The 17,688-nt window shown below is 45.7% G+C and overlaps 1 protein-coding gene across 3 annotated transcripts in view; it reads left to right on the top strand.

Moving 5' to 3' along the window:
* Positions 1 to 17,688, top strand: part of LOC137415615 (activin receptor type-2A) — a 187,618-nt gene that overhangs the window by 44,238 nt on the left and 125,692 nt on the right. For all 3 annotated transcript variants that reach the window (XM_078782392.1, XM_078782391.1, XM_078782394.1), the window contains exon 2: positions 17,362 to 17,587. In XM_078782392.1, coding sequence (XP_078638518.1) covers positions 17,362 to 17,587 — 226 coding nt within the window. The remainder of the gene's footprint in view (positions 1 to 17,361; positions 17,588 to 17,688) is intronic.

Here is a 17,688-nt window from a genome sequence, read left to right as displayed (position 1 = left end):
TACTGGTGCTAATTGCTTTTATTTATCAATCCTCACATAGAAGAGCAGTTTTTAGTAATGAGCAGTGAGGAGAAGACCCCTCAGCCAATGATGCCACCCCGCAGCCAATGATGTGACCCCTCAGCCAATGATGCTACCACTCAGCCAATGATGTGACCCCTCAGCCAATGATGCTACACCTCAGCCAATGATGCCACCCTCAGCCAATGGATGCTAGCTACCCTACCAAGCCCAATGATGCCACCCCGCATCCAATGATGCCACCCGCATCCAAATGATGCCACCCCCGCATCCAATGATGCCACCCCGCATCCAATGATGCCACCCCCATCCATGATGCCACCCTCAGCCAATGATGCCACCCCTCAGCCAATGATGTCACCCCTCAGCCCAATGATGTCACCCCTCAGCCAATGATGTCGCCCCTCAGCCAATGATGTCGCCCCTCAGCAATGATGTCGCCCCTCAGCCAATGATGTCGCCCCTCAGCCAATGATGCTACCCCTCCGCCAATGAGTGTCGCCCCTCAGCCAATGATGTCACCCCTCAGCCAATGATGTCGCCCCCTCAGCCAATGATGTCGCCCCTCAGCCAATGATGTCGCCCCTCAGCCAATGATGTCGCCCCTCAGCCAATGATGCCGCCCCTCAACCAATGATGTCGCCCCTCAGCCCAATGATGTCACCCCTCAGCCAATGATGGTACACCTCAGCCAATGATGCTACCCCTCAGCCAATGATGCTACCCCTCAGCCCAATGATGCTACCCCCTCAGCCAATGATGCTACCCCTCAGCCAATGATGCCACCCCCTCAGCCAATGATGCTACCCCTCAGCCAATGATGTGACCCCTCAGCCAATGATGCTACACCTCAGCCAATGATGCTACCCCTCAGCCAATGATGCTACCCCTCAGCCAATGATGCTACCCCCTCAGCCAATGATGCTACCCCCTCAGCCAATGATGCTACCCCTCAGGCCAATGATGCGACCCCTCAGCCAATGATGCTACACCTCAGCCAATGATCCTACCCCTCAGCCAATGATGCTACCCCTCAGCCAATGATGCTACCCCTCAGCCAATTGCTACCCCTCAGCCAATGATCTACCCCTCAGCCAATGATGCCACCCCTCAGCCAATGATGTCGCCCCTCAGCCAATGATGTCGCCCCTCAGCCAATGATGTCGCCCCTCAGCCAATGATGTCGCCCCTCAGCCAATTATGTCGCCCCTCAGCCAATGATGTCGCCCCTCAGCCAATGATGTCGCCCCTCAGCCAATGATGCTACCCCTCAGCCAATGATGCTACCCCTCAGCCAATGATGTCGCCCCTCAGCCAATGATGTCGCCCCTCAGCCAATGATGTCGCCCCTCAGCCAATAATGTCGCCCCTCAGCCAATGATGTCGCCCCTCAGCCAATGATGTCACCCCTCAGCCAATGATGTCACCCCTCAGCCAATGATGCTACACCTCAGCCAATGATGCTACCCCTCAGCCAATGATGCTACCCCTCAGCCAATGATGCTACACCTCAGCCAATGATGCCGTCCCTCAGCCAATGATGTCGCCCCTCAGCCAATGATGTCACCCCTCAGCCAATGATGCCGCCCCTCAGCCAATGATGTCGCCCCTCAGCCAATGATGTCGCCCCTCAGCCAATGATGTCGCCCCTCAGCCAATGATGTCGCCCCTCAGCCAATGATGTCGCCCCTCAGCCAATGATGTCGCCCCTCAGCCAATGATGTCGCCCCTCAGCCAATGATGTCGCCCCTCAGCCAATGATGCTACCCCTCAGCCAATGATGCTACCCCTCAGCCAATGATGCTACCCCTCAGCCAATGATGCTACCCCTCAGCCAATGATGCTACCCCTCAGCCAATGATGCTACACCTCAGCCAATGATGCTACCCCTCAGCCAATGATGCTACCCCTCAGCCAATGATGCTACCCCTCAGCCAATGATGCTACCCCTCAGCCAATGATGCTACCCCTCAGCCAATGATGCTACACCTCAGCCAATGATGCTACCCCTCAGCCAATGATGCTACCCCTCAGCCAATGATGCTACGCCTCAGCCAATGATGCTACCCCTCAGCCAATGATGATGATGATGCTACCCCTAGACGACCCATGACCCGTTGGGTCAATGTCAGTTTGAATAGATATGAGAATAGAACGAACGCTGGACATCATCAGGGAGATTATTTGGGCCAGCAAGCCATAAGGCTCACCTCTCCAGCGTTCTAAATCACTTACCTGTGACACGTGATTTCGGCCCTTATCTCCGATCACGTTGACGGAAATCACCACAGCATATCGTCAAGATCCCTCCAAAAGGCTCGTCTTTGTCACATACATCACGCAACGTGCGATCCACAGCCTCGAAACTCTCTCTCCTGATCATAGGACACTCATCCCACACGATGAGTTTTGTACTTCGAAAGAGGTCTGCGATAGTGGAATTTTTATCGATGTTGCATACGCCATCTTCCCTCGGTGTCAGAGGGATTTGGAACCTTGAGTGTGCTGTTCTTCCACCAGGCATGAGGGTAGCAGCTATGCCAGATGAGGCCACCCCAGGGGCAACTTCTCCACTCGCTCTCACTTTAGAGAGAATCAGGTTAATAAGAAACGTCTTCCCTGTGCCTCCAGGCACGTCAATGAAAATCATTGATGATTGATTCGTGCGGATGTTGCTATTCGCGTCCATAGACGTGAAGTGTGATTCGTTGTCCGCGTTCGTAGCGCCGTCGGAGGGTTGATCCGACATTCTTCCTGCAAATAGTATTGTGTTTGTGCTATCGTTTTGCCGATCATCAAATGACAAATAAATTACATTGTGAAAATTAAAGATTTCAAATAAACCTATTTAAAGTGTATGCGCATATAAATAATTTTAAAAATCGAAGAAATATCTCTCGGTAATTTCCTGAAACATATTTTACTTCCGGGTAATAATGTTGAATGAAATGACGAAGATATATACTGTATGCCTGTTATTTTAGGTGGTGTATTTTCGTATATCAACGTGGCGCGATTTTTAAAATATATCTCTGCAATTTCCGTGTGCGTGAATGTTCTCAATTATTTCTTTTACCGAGTCTAAAACCATCGATAAAAATGAAATCAGATGGCGACTTAGATTGAAGATAAAGGCGTGAAACAGACTCAATGGCCTTGAAGATACAAGCCTTTCAGAATTCATTTCGTTCTATAAACGGAAACTTTCATCGGATTTTCTGCCCGTTTTTTTTCAACCGAGTCTAAAACTATGTTAGCGACTGTGAAAAATGAAATGATATATCGAATTTGATTTTAAATAAAACTGAGAGAGAGAGCAAGACACCACGGGCCTACAAAACAGGCCTCAAAGCTATGCGAGTTAATAAAATGGTGGATATTACTACTCTCTCAAAGGGGTAAGCCACGCCCCCGGACCGATCGAATGTTACATACAAACACGCAAGATTTCAATTTTATAATTATATAGATATATATATATATATATATATATATATATATATATATATATATATATATATATATATATATATATATATATATATATATATAACAAGAAAAGACTTGTGGTTGGGAGTAAATACCACTGAAACCTGAGTGCGTCTATTAATTACATACCATTGAAACCTGAGTGTGTCTATTAATTACATACCATTGGAACATGATTACAGTTCGTCTATTTATTGCATACCATTGAAACCTGAGTACGTGTTTATTAATTACATGCTATTTAAACCTGCGTACTGCTATCACCCTTATCACCTGATCCTTACTCACCCCTCCTCCTGATCCCTGCTCACCTCTCCTCCTGATCCCTTCTCACCCCTCCTCCTGATCCCTGCTCACCTCTCCTCCTGCTCCCCTCCCACTCTCTTGCTCCCCTCTCACTCTCTTGCTCCCCTCTCTCTCTCTCTCTTTCTCCCCTCTCACTCTCTTGCTCCCCTCTCACTCTCTTGCTCCCTTCTCAACCCTTGTCCTGATTCCCATTCAACCCTCCTGCTGCCATCTCACTGCTCCGGATCCCTGCTCACTGCTCCTCCTACTCACCTCTCACTCTCCTCCTTCTCTCCCCTCACCATCCTCCTGCTCTCTCCTGCTTTCCCCCTATCCCTGTCCTCATGCTCCCCCTCTCCATACTCCTCTCTTCCTCCCCTCCCCACCTCATCTCCCATATTTCCCTCTCCCTCCACCCCTTCCTTACATCCCCTCTCAGCTCCGCTTCCTCCCCTTCCACTCTCCTCTCCTCTGAACCTCCTCCCCTCACCTCTTCCCCTTCTTCCCCTTCCATAACCTCCCCTCCTTTCTCCATACTCCTTCCTCTCCCCACTCCCCTCCTCTCTTTCCCTCTCTCCCCTCCTCTCTCTGCACCTCTCCCCTCCTCTACTCCTACCCTCACCCCCCTTCCCATCCACCCACCTCTCCCCTCCCTCGTTTCCTCCCTTCCACCCCACCTCTCTCCCCCCCCTCCCCTCCTCTCTCTTCCCCCTTTCTTAATATTCCCATCAGTGAAGCGACCTTGCATTGCCCGGCAACACCTGGTACCTTTGCTCGTCTACAATATATGTACATTATATATATATATTTGCACTTTATTCTGTCCCAATTTTTTCATCACAAGGTGTGAGGCTATTGGGGTCATTTTAAGTTATTTGAGTTTTTTACGACGAGTTCTTCAATCAGGGGGAGATGTATTTGTTGGCTTGCATTGAAATTTCTGGCCTGCTTTTTTGTTCAACATCGATTTAATCTGCCGAATTGGTATTGATATTTAAAAGTTGTTGATGGCTTGATTTTGGCCTGTTTGGCACCACAGTTGTTTCTGTTGCTTTGAACGTTTATGTGGTTTCACAATTTGTGTTGTGCATTTCACTCTCCATGAGTATACCATTCGATTTTGTTCTCTTTCAAAGGGGACGATTTTCCAAGTATATCCCTGGTGTTGCGCTAGCGGCTAGGGTGCCAGCTTAGGATCCTAGGATCCTGGGTTCGAATCCCGGTCGATCGCTGAATTAACGCCAGGGGGGTTGACTCAGCCTGTTCATCCTTCCGAGGTCGGCAAATTGAGTACCAGTTCACTGGTAATTCCCTGCTTGTCGTTAAAGGCGGCAAAAAGGGTTGGCGTCAGGAAGGGCATCCGGCCGTAAAACATTGCTTCAAAAAGGGGACCGAAAAACAACAACAACCACAGTTCCCGAAAAAGTCAACCCCCGCTTGCGGGGAAAAATGGCCTCTAAAGGTGGTACAACGACCCTTTTATCTCGCCTTTGTGCTGCTCTTGTCTCGTACTTTCCTAAGTGCACAAAATTTGAACTTGAAAACGTATTTGTAATCTCTATTTATAACAAACGAAACCATTTCATGCACAAAGCAAAAGGAATTTTTGTTGTTGTTTGTTGCATTCTTCGTGCATTCAATAGCCTGGGAGCTGGACTTTACAGCCAAAAGAGAATGATGGATTACTCTGAGTCATTTGGTGTGTCCCAGATGGGGTACAGCTCTGCATTCAGAGCCTGAGCTTGAACGGTTTCCCTTTGATTTCTAGCAGCCACTTTGAACTAACAGAATAAGTGCACTTTTGAGAGTCAGCAGTTGTCGAAGTGCTTGGGGGAAAGGATTCTCTCATTTATGTACATATTGGGATGGCAGGATGACCTAAAGGTAAGCGAACTCACCTTTAAGCTGTCTGACCTGGTGTTAAATCTCTGCCCCACTATAAATTGTCACCCTGGTGTTTCACGTGAGTGATACATCAACGTGTGTGCCATCCATCCATCGGAAGGGTGTTACGCCAGTGGACCTGTCTGCTAACACCGTTTGGTTGTGGATGTTGAGTATCCTTTGTGTGCTCCCCGAAGAGTAGGTGAGTTATCGCCGGTACCCTGAGCAAATTCCAAATTCCCATCCTGACTGCTCGGCAAACCACCCGGCATAATCTTTGCCCAGGAACTGGTTCTTCAGAACCGACGCTTTTTGAGGACTGCATGGTACTTTTCATTGTTGAATGTACATATTGATGTAATTTTGATGTTAGCACAATATGTAATGAACATGTCATACCTGTAATGGCCTTGGTATTATATAGCTGTATTTAGTCTTCAAAGGTTTTTTTTTTTTTTTTTTTTCCAACTTGATATATCCAGGAAAGCTTGACAATGGCATATACTATAGAAAAGCAAAAATGTAATTAGTGTTCAACATCATGCATTCCAATTATCTGCATGTTCTTGATAACTGTTTTGCATTATGAGTTTCAATTGCCTGCATGTATGTTTTAACACTTTGTGAAGAGTTTATTTCGAGTTTGAGAAATTAAGAGGAAACATGCAAATGTAATCTATGCTACAGCTGCCATAATACAACAGGTAATAAAAAACATAGGGGGAATACCTCTGGCGGTCATGTAGAATCATACTAACATAATCATAAGACTTTAAATAAACAAACAAAAAAATACCTATTATGGGGGGCAACCCCCCCACCCCCTCCCATCCCGTGTACCTTCTCAGACCCAAATTTTTCCAATACCTTTAACAAACATTGGTACATCACAGATGATGAAGGTTGTGGTGACGTTTCATCAAAATTGTGTGTGTAGGTTCTGAGAAAAAAGCAAATACCTATTTTGGGGGTCAAGCCCCCCCCCTCCCCCCTCATAGACCACCTTAGACCCCGATTTTTTTTAATGCCAGGAACAAACTTTGTCACAACACAGGTGATTAAGGCCGTGGTCAAGTTTCATCAGAATTGCATATGTAGTTTCTGAGAAGAAAGCAAATAGCTATTTTGGGCGATAACCCCCTCCACCCCCCCCCCCCGTAGTTCCCCAAAGGGGCAGATTTTTTTTTAATGTCGTGAACAAACGTTGTTGCATCAAAGGTTGTGGTAAAGTTTCATCGAAATAGTGTGTGTAGTTTCAACGGAAAATTGAAAATTTTAACGGGCAAATTCCTATTTTGGGTTGGGGGGGGGGGGGGGGGTCAAACCTGGATCGACTTTGCCCCCGATTTTTTTAATGCCGTGAACAAACTTTAGTCACAACACAACAAATATAATTTGTTCCAAATTTGGTCGCAATCCCATCAGCGGTTTAGAGAAGAAGTTTAAAGTGTTGATGGACTGACGGACGCACCATCATCGCATAAGCTCCCCCTGAACTTTGTTCCAGGTGAGCTAAAAACATTTTAAGTAATGTCAAAGGATGTTGGGATGGTTTGCCAAAAAGTATGTCAACAAGATAGGGATGGAAACAAAAAATTATCATGTGAAGCCATCCCTACATCTTTCTTTGAATAATGGTTGTGCCTGTCCATTGTTTATTCCTTTCCAATGACAGTGTATGCTGATTGGTTTAATGCATGTTTCTGAACGGTGAAATATTAAATACTGGGTCTTTTGGATCCTCGGATCTTTTGGGGGTATTTATGGTCCTTGGGGTCATTTGAGTCCTTGGGGTATTTTGGGTCCCTAAGGGCATTTAGGTCTTTTGGGTCCTTGGTGCTTGGGGTGGTCTTTGGATCCTCTGGATACTTTGGGTTAAGTATTTCAGGTTAGACTTGTGGGTGGCGTTAGGTCAACCATCCAACCAATGGGTGAAGAGGGGACATACATACATACATACATACATACATACATACATACATACATGCATACATACATAATTACAAACACTTGCTCCATTATATATAGATTAACATTATTTAACAAAGTAACATAATTAACAGTGATTATACAACGAACCCCCAAAACGAGTAACATTTGCCCAGAGAGGAACATAACGCGAAAGATTCGGTGTGTGTAGAAGAGATCCTGGTTGTGCATAGTTGAGCTCGTGAGATTGTGATTGGCCATGCATTTGAAAGACTGAGGTGAGGATGACACAATGGACACAGGGAGACCATTCAACAATATGTAGAACAAGCATTCTGAGTATTGCGCTGCAATACATGTCCCCTACCAAAGTTCAAAGTGCCATAACTTTGTCAAAAATGATCGAATATGCAAATTTATGCACGGTTGATGCTGGTTTTCAAACTTGATCTGAGGTATGCTGAGACACATGTGTGTCACACTTCGCCTCGTTGATAAGCCCGCAAGGTCGCTCCGTGGAGCAGCCTGCACGTATTGCACTGTGTGAATTATATAATTACCAACTCACGGTCTGAGGTACGAGCGATTCAAGAGATATCCATTTTTAAAAAATATTTTCGTTTAATTAACGATATCTGCCAAACCACGTGCCCTATCGCAAATTCCAAAAGGACATTTTAGTAGATTGACATGCTGAACAGATCTGTGAAGTTTCCCCTCAATTGGATCAAAAATGACGGAGGAGCTTGGTTTTAAAGGTTCATGCTTAAAAACGTCATAACTCTGAAACCATGTGACGCATGACATCATGCTCGCTGACTTTTTTGTTCGTCGTCGGTATGCGATACTGCCTGCAAAGTTTGGCCTCGATCTGTTCAGCCGTTGCAGAGAAAAAGGGGTTTTCGTGTTTTCATGAAAAACAATATGGCGGCCGAACCACGTGACCTGTGACGTCATAATTACCATTAAAATATTCTACAGACCGAGTCCCCCCTACAGTGAAAATTTGATCTCAATCGGTCCTATTATTGCAGAGAAAATCTTTTTTAAAGGAAATTAAAACTTAAAATGGCACTGAGTTATGGATCATCAGAATTATCAGAATTCCCAAAGTTCAAAGTGCCATAACTTTGTCAAAAATGATCGAAACGTCGTGAAGTTCGAACTCGATCTGTAACTTATCATGAGGAAACCATGTACCAAGTTTGAAATCATTAGCGTTAAGTGTTTAGAAAAAAAAGTCCGGAAAACTGTTCTTTGCGTGACGGACTGACTGACAGGCTGACGGACTGACGGGCGGGCTGACGGACTGACGGACGGACTGACAGACGGAGGGACGACGTGCAAACCTATAGTCCCCTCCGGTGTACACCGGTAGGGGACTAATAAGGGGGTGGAATGAAGGTAGATAACCAGTCTGCTTGATTGGGTGAGCAGCTGAGGGTTTCTGGAGGAAGACACGTGACCTCTGGTGGCTTTGGCGGAACAGAGGGAAGAAAGGACAGGAGGAGCAATTTCACAACACATTGGATCAAAATTCTAATATAATATCTCGAAGAAATTTGTTCAACAGCATTGATCTTCAAAGGATGTATGTGTAATGATAAAGCCAAACCATCTGATTTTTAGCTCACCTGGAGCGAAGTTCAGGGGAGCTTAGGCGATGGCTCGTCGTCCGTCAGTCCATCAGTTCGTCCGTCCGTAAACACTCGCAACTTCTTCTCCGAAACCGCTGAAGGGATTGTGAACAAACTTGGCACAAATGACATTTGTTGTGTTGTGACTAAAGTTTATTCATGGCATTAAGAAATCGGGGTTAAGGGGGTTTACATGGATCCACGTTTGACCCTCAAAATAGGTATCTGCTTTCTTCTCTGAAACTACACTCACGATTTCGATGAAACATCACCACAACCTTCACCACCCATGCTGTACCAAAGTTTTTATCACGGCATAAAAAAAATGTGTCCCTTTTGGGGTCAATGGGGAGGGGGGGGGGGGGGGGGTTGCCCCCCAAAATAGGTATTTTTTTGTTTGTTTGTTTAAAGTCTTATGATTATGTTAGTATGATTCTACATGCTGACCTGTCTTCTCGCAACCATTGAGATTGGTTTAAAATATCTTTATTCGGTGCAGTATACTGTTTATTGTACCAGGTGAGCGCGAGGGGTATTGCCCCTATATTTCAAGTTCTTATTGCCATTCCTTTTTGCATACTAAAAGTTCCCCCATTTCGAAAGAAGAAAAGAAAAATTATTTGTTTATTTCAGGCTGTGTTCTTATCGGGGGGTTTTCTGGCCATTTCATTCTTTTCATCGATGCATTAACGCTCGTGAAAATGTAATTGATTGCTTTGTATGATGTGCAGTTTTTGCCTATAGTATAGTGATATTAAGCATGGCTGGTTTATGTTCTGATTTTTCGTTAAACAGTTGAAATTGAGACTTAAAGGATTTAAATGTACAAAGGTGTGTAATGATGCATGCAGATTCACTCGTAATTCACATTCCTCATTCGATGAGACTTTCTACTCCAGGTTCAATTCTCTACCCGACTATAAGCTGCCAGATTGCTGCTTCACAGGCATGATGTTGGTTGCTTCTATCAATGAGTGCACCATCCGTACGATGGGATGTTAGGCCAGGGAACCGGCTGCCAGCATTGGTCGATGGAGCTTAAAAATCTGACATATTTTGCAAAGAGTAGTCGATTACCTCTGCAAAGAGTTGCGGCACCTGAAAAAAAATTCCAAAATCCTTGCCCTGAGGTGCAGAGCCAACGTGCAAGCAGCACAGCCCAGTAATGATGCAACTAGCGGAATGAATCCTGGTCCAATATGCAAATCGCAAGATGAAGAATAATTTTGCATATCGTTTTGAAGTTATCCAAGTGACATCTGACCTCCACTGAGTGAGCAACACAGTAAGGATTAGACACATTGGAGTTGTATTAGAATTCCTTGACATTCTGGCCACAATCAAAGAACTTGAATTGAACTATACTGGGCATGAAGCAAGAAGAACGGACAACCAAAGACAACAATTACAAACTGGCAACCTAGGCAAGGCCCTGGAATAAACCAGTGGGTAAACCAAAGTTCACATGGACAGATACAATTGAAATATTTACTGGAGTTCAATGGCTTCAAATTGTATCGAATGGAACGGAATGGATGATGTTCAGGGAAGCCTTCGTCCTGCAGTTGTCTAATTCTAAACAAGTTACGTCGTCGAGAATTGCATGGGGTACTCAAAAAGTTCCACAAACGAGGTACAATAGTTCAATACACACTAAAAACAAATATAATGAGACAACGCCCTTCCCGTATGTGTGACGACCATACAAGGATATAGAAACAAGGAACTCGGACATAGGAGGAGGCCATTTCGCTCATCCTGCCTGCACTCCATAAACACCACATGAGATTTCAAGTGCTCTCAAAGAAGCGACCGAATCGAGGAAAATTTCAAAATGGCTGCTTGTTGGTACGGATTTTTGGCCCATAACGGTTTTGCCGTTCGGTTTCATAATTTAATCCTGCAAATCCCAACACAAAATCCAATTTAGAAAAGCAGAATAACATTATTAGTTAAAGGTTTAAAAAGGAGATTTGTATAATGCGCTTCACGAGTCGGTGTGTTCCATGGCACGAACAAGGAGAGGTCATAATAACTGCAAAACAACGAAAGGGAAACCGAGCAAGCAGCGCACTGCCGACTGATTCTGCATATATTATTTTTTTTACTTTGTGGATGTCAGACAATCTATTTCACCATGTTTCTCGAACCAGTAAAGTTTTTAAAATGGAGATTCTGTTTGCTGCATGCTGACAAACCGAGTGCCTCATCATGAGTTATCTCAACCACAATGAGGGTTAGATAATTGGTGATGGGATCTTCATCTTACTATTACGCTACACGATTTTGCAACCTCAGCAAGTATGTCTATTTTATGGTGTACTCGCATGGTTACCCGTCGTTACCTGGTCCTGTTCTAATCCTGTTGGCATTTTGAAGGAATACATTTTTTATGCCTCCGCCCCCGGAGGCGGCCGGAGGCCTTATGTTTTCGGGGTGTCCGTCCGTCCATCCGTCCGTACAGGCTAAACCTCAATTTTCTCAGCAACCATATGTCCGATTGAGACGAAACTTTCAGGGTAGGAGTGACACCCATGCAGAATGTTTTTATGATAATTATGATGTCATAGGTCACATGATGTGGCAGCCATCTTGGATTAAATGCAAATATTCCAAATCTTCCCAATCACCCATTCCTTTCAAATCTCCCCCCACACCCCTCCCCTCCGAGACTCTCCCTCGCTCCTCCCCTCCTAGACTCCCCTCTCACCCCTCCTCCTCAAAGCGTCCTCCCCGCTTCTTCCCCCTTCCAACTTTCACCTTCATCTCCCTCAACCTTCTGCCTCGCTCTTCCCCCTCGTCAAATAACACCTCACTGCGCCTCTCCCGATCACCATCAAACCTTTTGTCCACCCCATTCTTCCCTTTCTCCAAGCTATTCTGTAATCTCCGACACACCTTCAACAGCTCTCCCTACCTCTTCCTCCTCTTCCACATCTTACCCTACCGCCCCCCCCCCCCCTGTCCTGCACCTGATGCTCCCCTCTCTCTTCCTTAACAGTATGGACCTCAAACATCCGGGGCCTTCGCTCAAACTTGTCTGATCTCTCCATACAGGTTGCTTCTGACAAACCAGACATGATCTGCTTAACAGAAACTTTCCTCCTTCATGATGTCTCTGATTCCTTGGTATCTCTCCCAGGTTACTCCCTCCTCTGGTATGATAGACCTGAGCCTCGTCCTGGAGGTGGGGTTGTTATCTTTATAAAAAACTCTCTTCCTCACTCGCCCTGCACTGCCCTCTCTCCACCTCACCCCCAGGAATACCTTTGGCTACGGCTTCCCCTTCGCTCCCACCTTTTGTTCATATGTGTGTTGTACCGTCCACCAAACAGTGATGACTCCATCTACATCTCGCTGTCTGAGAATATGGACCAACTTCTATCTACCCATCCCAACTCTCTCTTCCTCATATGTGGTGATTTCAACTGTCACCATGCCAGTTGGCTGGGTGTGGGTACCTCTCTCACCAGCCATGGCTCTTCAGCAAAGGACTTCTGTGACTCACTGGGACTGACACAATCTGTCAATTTCCCGACCCGGATTTCAGTCAACGGAGCATCTTCTCTTCTGGACTTGGTTATGACTAACTTCCCTGAAAATGTCTGCTGCTCTTCTTCTGCTCCAATCGGCTCTTCTGATCATGTGCTTGTTAAAGTGGACATCTCTCTGACCATTCTCAGAGAGCCTCCTCAGCGTCGACGAGTCTGGCATTTCACTCAGGCCAACTGGCACGGTCTTCAAGCAGCCATCAATCATCTGGACTGGTCTCCCATCTCTACTGCCTCTGACATAAATTCTTCCTGGGAATTCTTCCAAAGCAAACTGCTCTCTCTCATGCACAGATTTATCCCATCTCGTCTTCTGTTGTCATACCCTTCCTCCCGTCCATGGTACACGGAATCTTGTGGTGAGGCTATTGCCCAGAAACAACTTGCTTTCGTCTCCTGGAAAGCAAATCCAACGGAAGGAAATCTCATTTCCTTTCACAAAGCCCGAAACAAGTGTGTGTCCACCCTCAGGAAAGCCAGGAAACAATATCTCTCCGTTCTCAGGACCGAACTCTCTTATCTGTCTCCCTCTTCCAAATCCTGGTGGCGTCTGGTCAAATCTGTTTCTGGTGTTTGTTCCCCCTCCATCCCCTCCCTCACCTCAAATGGCCACACGGCTGACTCCGCACGTGAAAAAGCTGAATGCCTCAACTCTGTGTTTGCCTCTAAATCTTGTGTCCCAAACCCATCCCTCTCTGTACCCACCATACCCAGTCGTACCCAGCTGCTCCTGGACTCTGTGTCCTTTCCTCCTGACAAGGTGGAAAAGTTTCTGTCAACCCTCGACTCGGATTCTGCAACTGGACCTGATGGCATCAGCCCACGGGTCCTAAAATCCTGTTCTTCCGCTCTTTCACTCCCTCTATCTGTTCTCTTCACCCTCTCTTTTGCTCAAGGTCATCTTCCATCTGCTTGGAAATCTGCCAACATCACCGCTTTGCACAAAAAAGGTGCAAAAACAGATCCCAGCAACTACAGACCAATCACCCTTCTCCCAATTATCAGCAAAGTCATGGAATCCATCATTGCTTCAGATATGAAATCTTTCCTCTTCTCCAATGGCTTGATCTCTGATCATCAATTTGGTTTCAGACCTGGACACTCTACTCTGGACATGCTGCTTCTGCTTTCTCAACAATGGATGGAGGTCCTCAATGCCAAACAGGAAATTAGAGCAGTCTCCCTTGACATATCATGTGCCTTCGATACGGTCTGGCACCCCGCTCTGCTCACCAAACTCTCCTCTTTTGGTATCCATGGAAATCTCCACGCATGGCTAGTGGACTTCCTCTCTAGTCGTAGTCAACGTGTGGCCCTGAATGGGTTTCTCTCATCTCCTCTTCCTGTTCAGGCTGGAGTTCCACAAGGCAGTGTTCTGGGCCCTGTGCTGTTTCTGGTCTTCATCAATGATCTCTCTGACCCTCTTGAAAATCCTCTCTATCTCTTTGCTGATGACTCTACTCTCTGTCGCTCCATTCCTCATCCCTCAAATCGGCAGTCTAAAGCCTCCTCACTCTCTGCAGACCTGGACAAAATCACAGACTGGGCAAACAAGTGGAACATGTCTTTCAATCCTGACAAATCTCACACTCTTACGATGTCTCTCCGAAAAGACCGATTGGACAACCCTCCCATCCACTTTCTGAATAATCCTCTCCAAGAAGTTCTGTCACTCAAGCTTTTGGGTCTCACTATCTGCCATGATCTTTCCTGGGAAAACAACATTTCAAATCTGGCCTCCAAAGCCAGTCGCCGACTGGGCATCCTCCGTCGTGCGAAGTCCTTCCTTGGCACACCTGAGCTCCTCACCACATACAAGGCTTTCATCCGCAGCTCAATGGAATACTGCTCTCCCCTCTGGGCTGGTGCTCCTGCCTCACACCTAGCTCGTCTTCACACTGTTGAAACCAAAGCATTCAGAATCATTGGAATCTCCCGCGATGAAGCTAACTCCAAGGGCCTCTCACTCACTCACCGCAGGCAGGTTGGTGGTCTTTCCCTCTTCTACCGACTCCTCTCTGGCCTTGCCCCCCCAGCTCTCTCTGGGCTCTGTCCCGCAAATATTCCTACAGGTCGCACAGGATCTGCCTGCAACCCTCTTATGATCAAACTGCCAAAATCAAGACTCTCTGCTCACCTTCACTCCTTCATTCCTCTTTTCTCCCGCCTCTGGAACAAACTCCCTCACTCTCTTCAATCCCACTCCACCCTTCAGGTCTTTAAAACAGCTGTTCACCACCATCTCTTATCTTCCCCCATCCAAAACCTTGATCTTTTCTACCCCCGCTAATTTCACCCCAATTCCACTTTTTTGAAATACCAACTTCTGTCCTGGAAGTCCTTGGTGTCCTTGTGTTTTATACTTCTCCCTCCCCCCCCCCCCCTTCCCCCCTTCCCACGCCTCCTCCCCCCAAGCCCTCTCCCTTCCACACATCTCCCTGCTCTCAAATGTTGTGTTTGTGTGCTTCCCCTTCTCTCCCCATCTTGTTTTCCGCTCCCTCATTTTATATATTTTGTTTGTCTGGTTGATTTGTTTGTGAAGTAAATGTTAGCTCTTTCACGAGCCTCGATTCAGTATACAAAAAAAAAAAGATAATTATAAAAATATTTCTCAGAAACCGCTCAATGGAAAAATTTTAAACTTGGCGCATTGTCAAGTACTCCCAATGGGGCACAAAAGCATGATAATGATGACATCATTGGTGAAGTGATATACCAGCCAGAAATGTTTTAATCGAATGCCTTATCCTAAAAATCTGAAATTGCATGCACATGATCTATGACCCATTTGTATTGAAAGATTAAATTTATGACATCATAGGCCACATGGTTTGGCACCCATATTGGATTGAAGGGGAATATTAAATAATTATATCTCTGAAACCGCCTAACCTATCGATGCAAAATTTTACAAATTTCATCCAACACCATTGTTGCATATAGTTTGAAAATGATGACGTCTTGGGCCCCGTGATTTGGCAGCCATCTTGGATATAAAAACGAACCTATCCGATCAACACGAAATTTCACAAACGTGATTCCCTTCCCGTACATATGCAGAATGTACATTGATGTCACATGTCACATGTCATGTGGTTTGGCAGCCATATTAGCTTTAAAGCCGATATTAAAAAAAATCCCTTCTCGGTAAAACGCTTCACCGATCGATGTGAAACCTGTCCTGTGGTAAACATGTGATGCTTCAAAACAGCTGATTTTATATATATATATTTTTTATTGTATACAGAATCGAGGCTCGTGAAAGAGCTAACATTTATCACACAAAAAAAATCAAACAGACACACAAAGTCTATAATAAGGGGAGCGGTAGACAAGATGGGGAGAGAAGGGGAAGCACACAAACACAACATTTGAGAGCAAGGACATCGGGAGATCTGTGGGAGGGAGCGGGCTTGGGGGGAGGAGGTGTGGGAAGGGGGTGGGGGGGAGATGGGAGAAGTATAAAACACAAGGACACTGCAGGGACTTCCAGGAAAGAAGTTGGTATTTCAAAAAAGTGGATCTGGGGTGAAATTAGCGGGTGTAGAAAAGATCGAGGTTTTGGATGGGGGAAGATAAGAGATGGTGGTGAACAACTGTTTTAAAGACCTGGAGGGAGGAGTGGGATTGAAGAGAGTGAGGGAGTTTGTTCCAGAGGCCAGAGAAAAGAGGAGTGAAGGTGAGGAGAGAGTCTTGATTTTGGCAGTTTAACCATAAGAGGGTTGCAGGCAGATCTTGTGCGACCTGTAGGAATATTTGGGAGACAGAGCCCAGAGAGAGCTGGGGGAGCAAGGCCGGAGAGGAGTCGGTAGAAGACAGAAAGACCACCAACCTGCCTGCTGTGAGTAAGTGAAAGGATTTAAACCAAACTTTTTTTATTTTTAGGACAGTGAATGAAGGCATCCACCTATTGTCATGGGCAGGACTACGGGCAGGGACTACGCGGAGGCATATTGGCGACACAGTCGCATTGCTGTAGTTTTTCTATTAATTTTTTTGTGGGGATGTAAAACACTTTATGGGGTGTCATAATGTGTTTGTGTTTTTTCGCCATGAAAGTTTTGGTGCTTATTTGTGAGCCCATGTTCTTCCTCTGTTTGCGGGGAAAAGTCTCACTAGCGCTGGAAGAAACTGTTTGTCCATGTGTCTGTGACCTGTTCAAATTCAACTAATCGGGCTGCTGGTTTTTGGCGTGTAACCAACCTGAGTGCCCTTCGGCCATCAAGTGTCAGAGATTTTGCCTGATAATCAGTTAATCATTGATTTATTGACGAAGCATAAAATCCACTTGCAATTTAGATTTTAAAGTGTGCTTTCAGAATTCCACCGTGAGGAAAACATTATCCTGACAGTTTTGCAATGCTCATCAATTTGCATTTTTACACGTCCAATGAAGAAATCACTGGATGAGTACACCTTTTGTAATGTAATTCAGTTTCAAACTCGTATTGTACATTGGGTATAAATGCAGAACTGAATTAAGGCAAGGACTATTTTTGTCTGCATATCTGCAATGCCTTGGATGTACAACGTAACACGCTTTCTTCCCTCCCCTTCTGTACCAGCACTGGCAGCTGTTGGGGCGATTGTTGAGACACGTGAATGTGTCTATTTCAATGGGAGCAGAGCAGGGAAAATTATTGGTGGAGCTAGTCTTGCTGATAGCACCGAGCAGTGTGAGGGTGACAGTGAGAAGCGGGTTCATTGCTACTCAACTTGGAGAAACTCTTCAGGCCTGGTCCGCTTGGAGAGGCAAGGATGCTGGTTGGATGACTTCAACTGTTATGACAGGTTTGTTGACCTTTATTTTCATTGCAAAGCCTTTCATTGCTTTCAAATGTTGCTTTTGTTTGCCTGTCTTCCAAATCAACATTACCTCCAATAAGTTCCTG

This window comes from Myxine glutinosa, chromosome 7, assembly GCF_964187855.1.
Source record: "Myxine glutinosa chromosome 7, kmMyxGlut1.1, whole genome shotgun sequence".
NCBI lineage: Eukaryota > Metazoa > Chordata > Myxini > Myxiniformes > Myxinidae > Myxine > Myxine glutinosa.
This window is presented reverse-complemented; position numbering and strand designations above follow the sequence as displayed.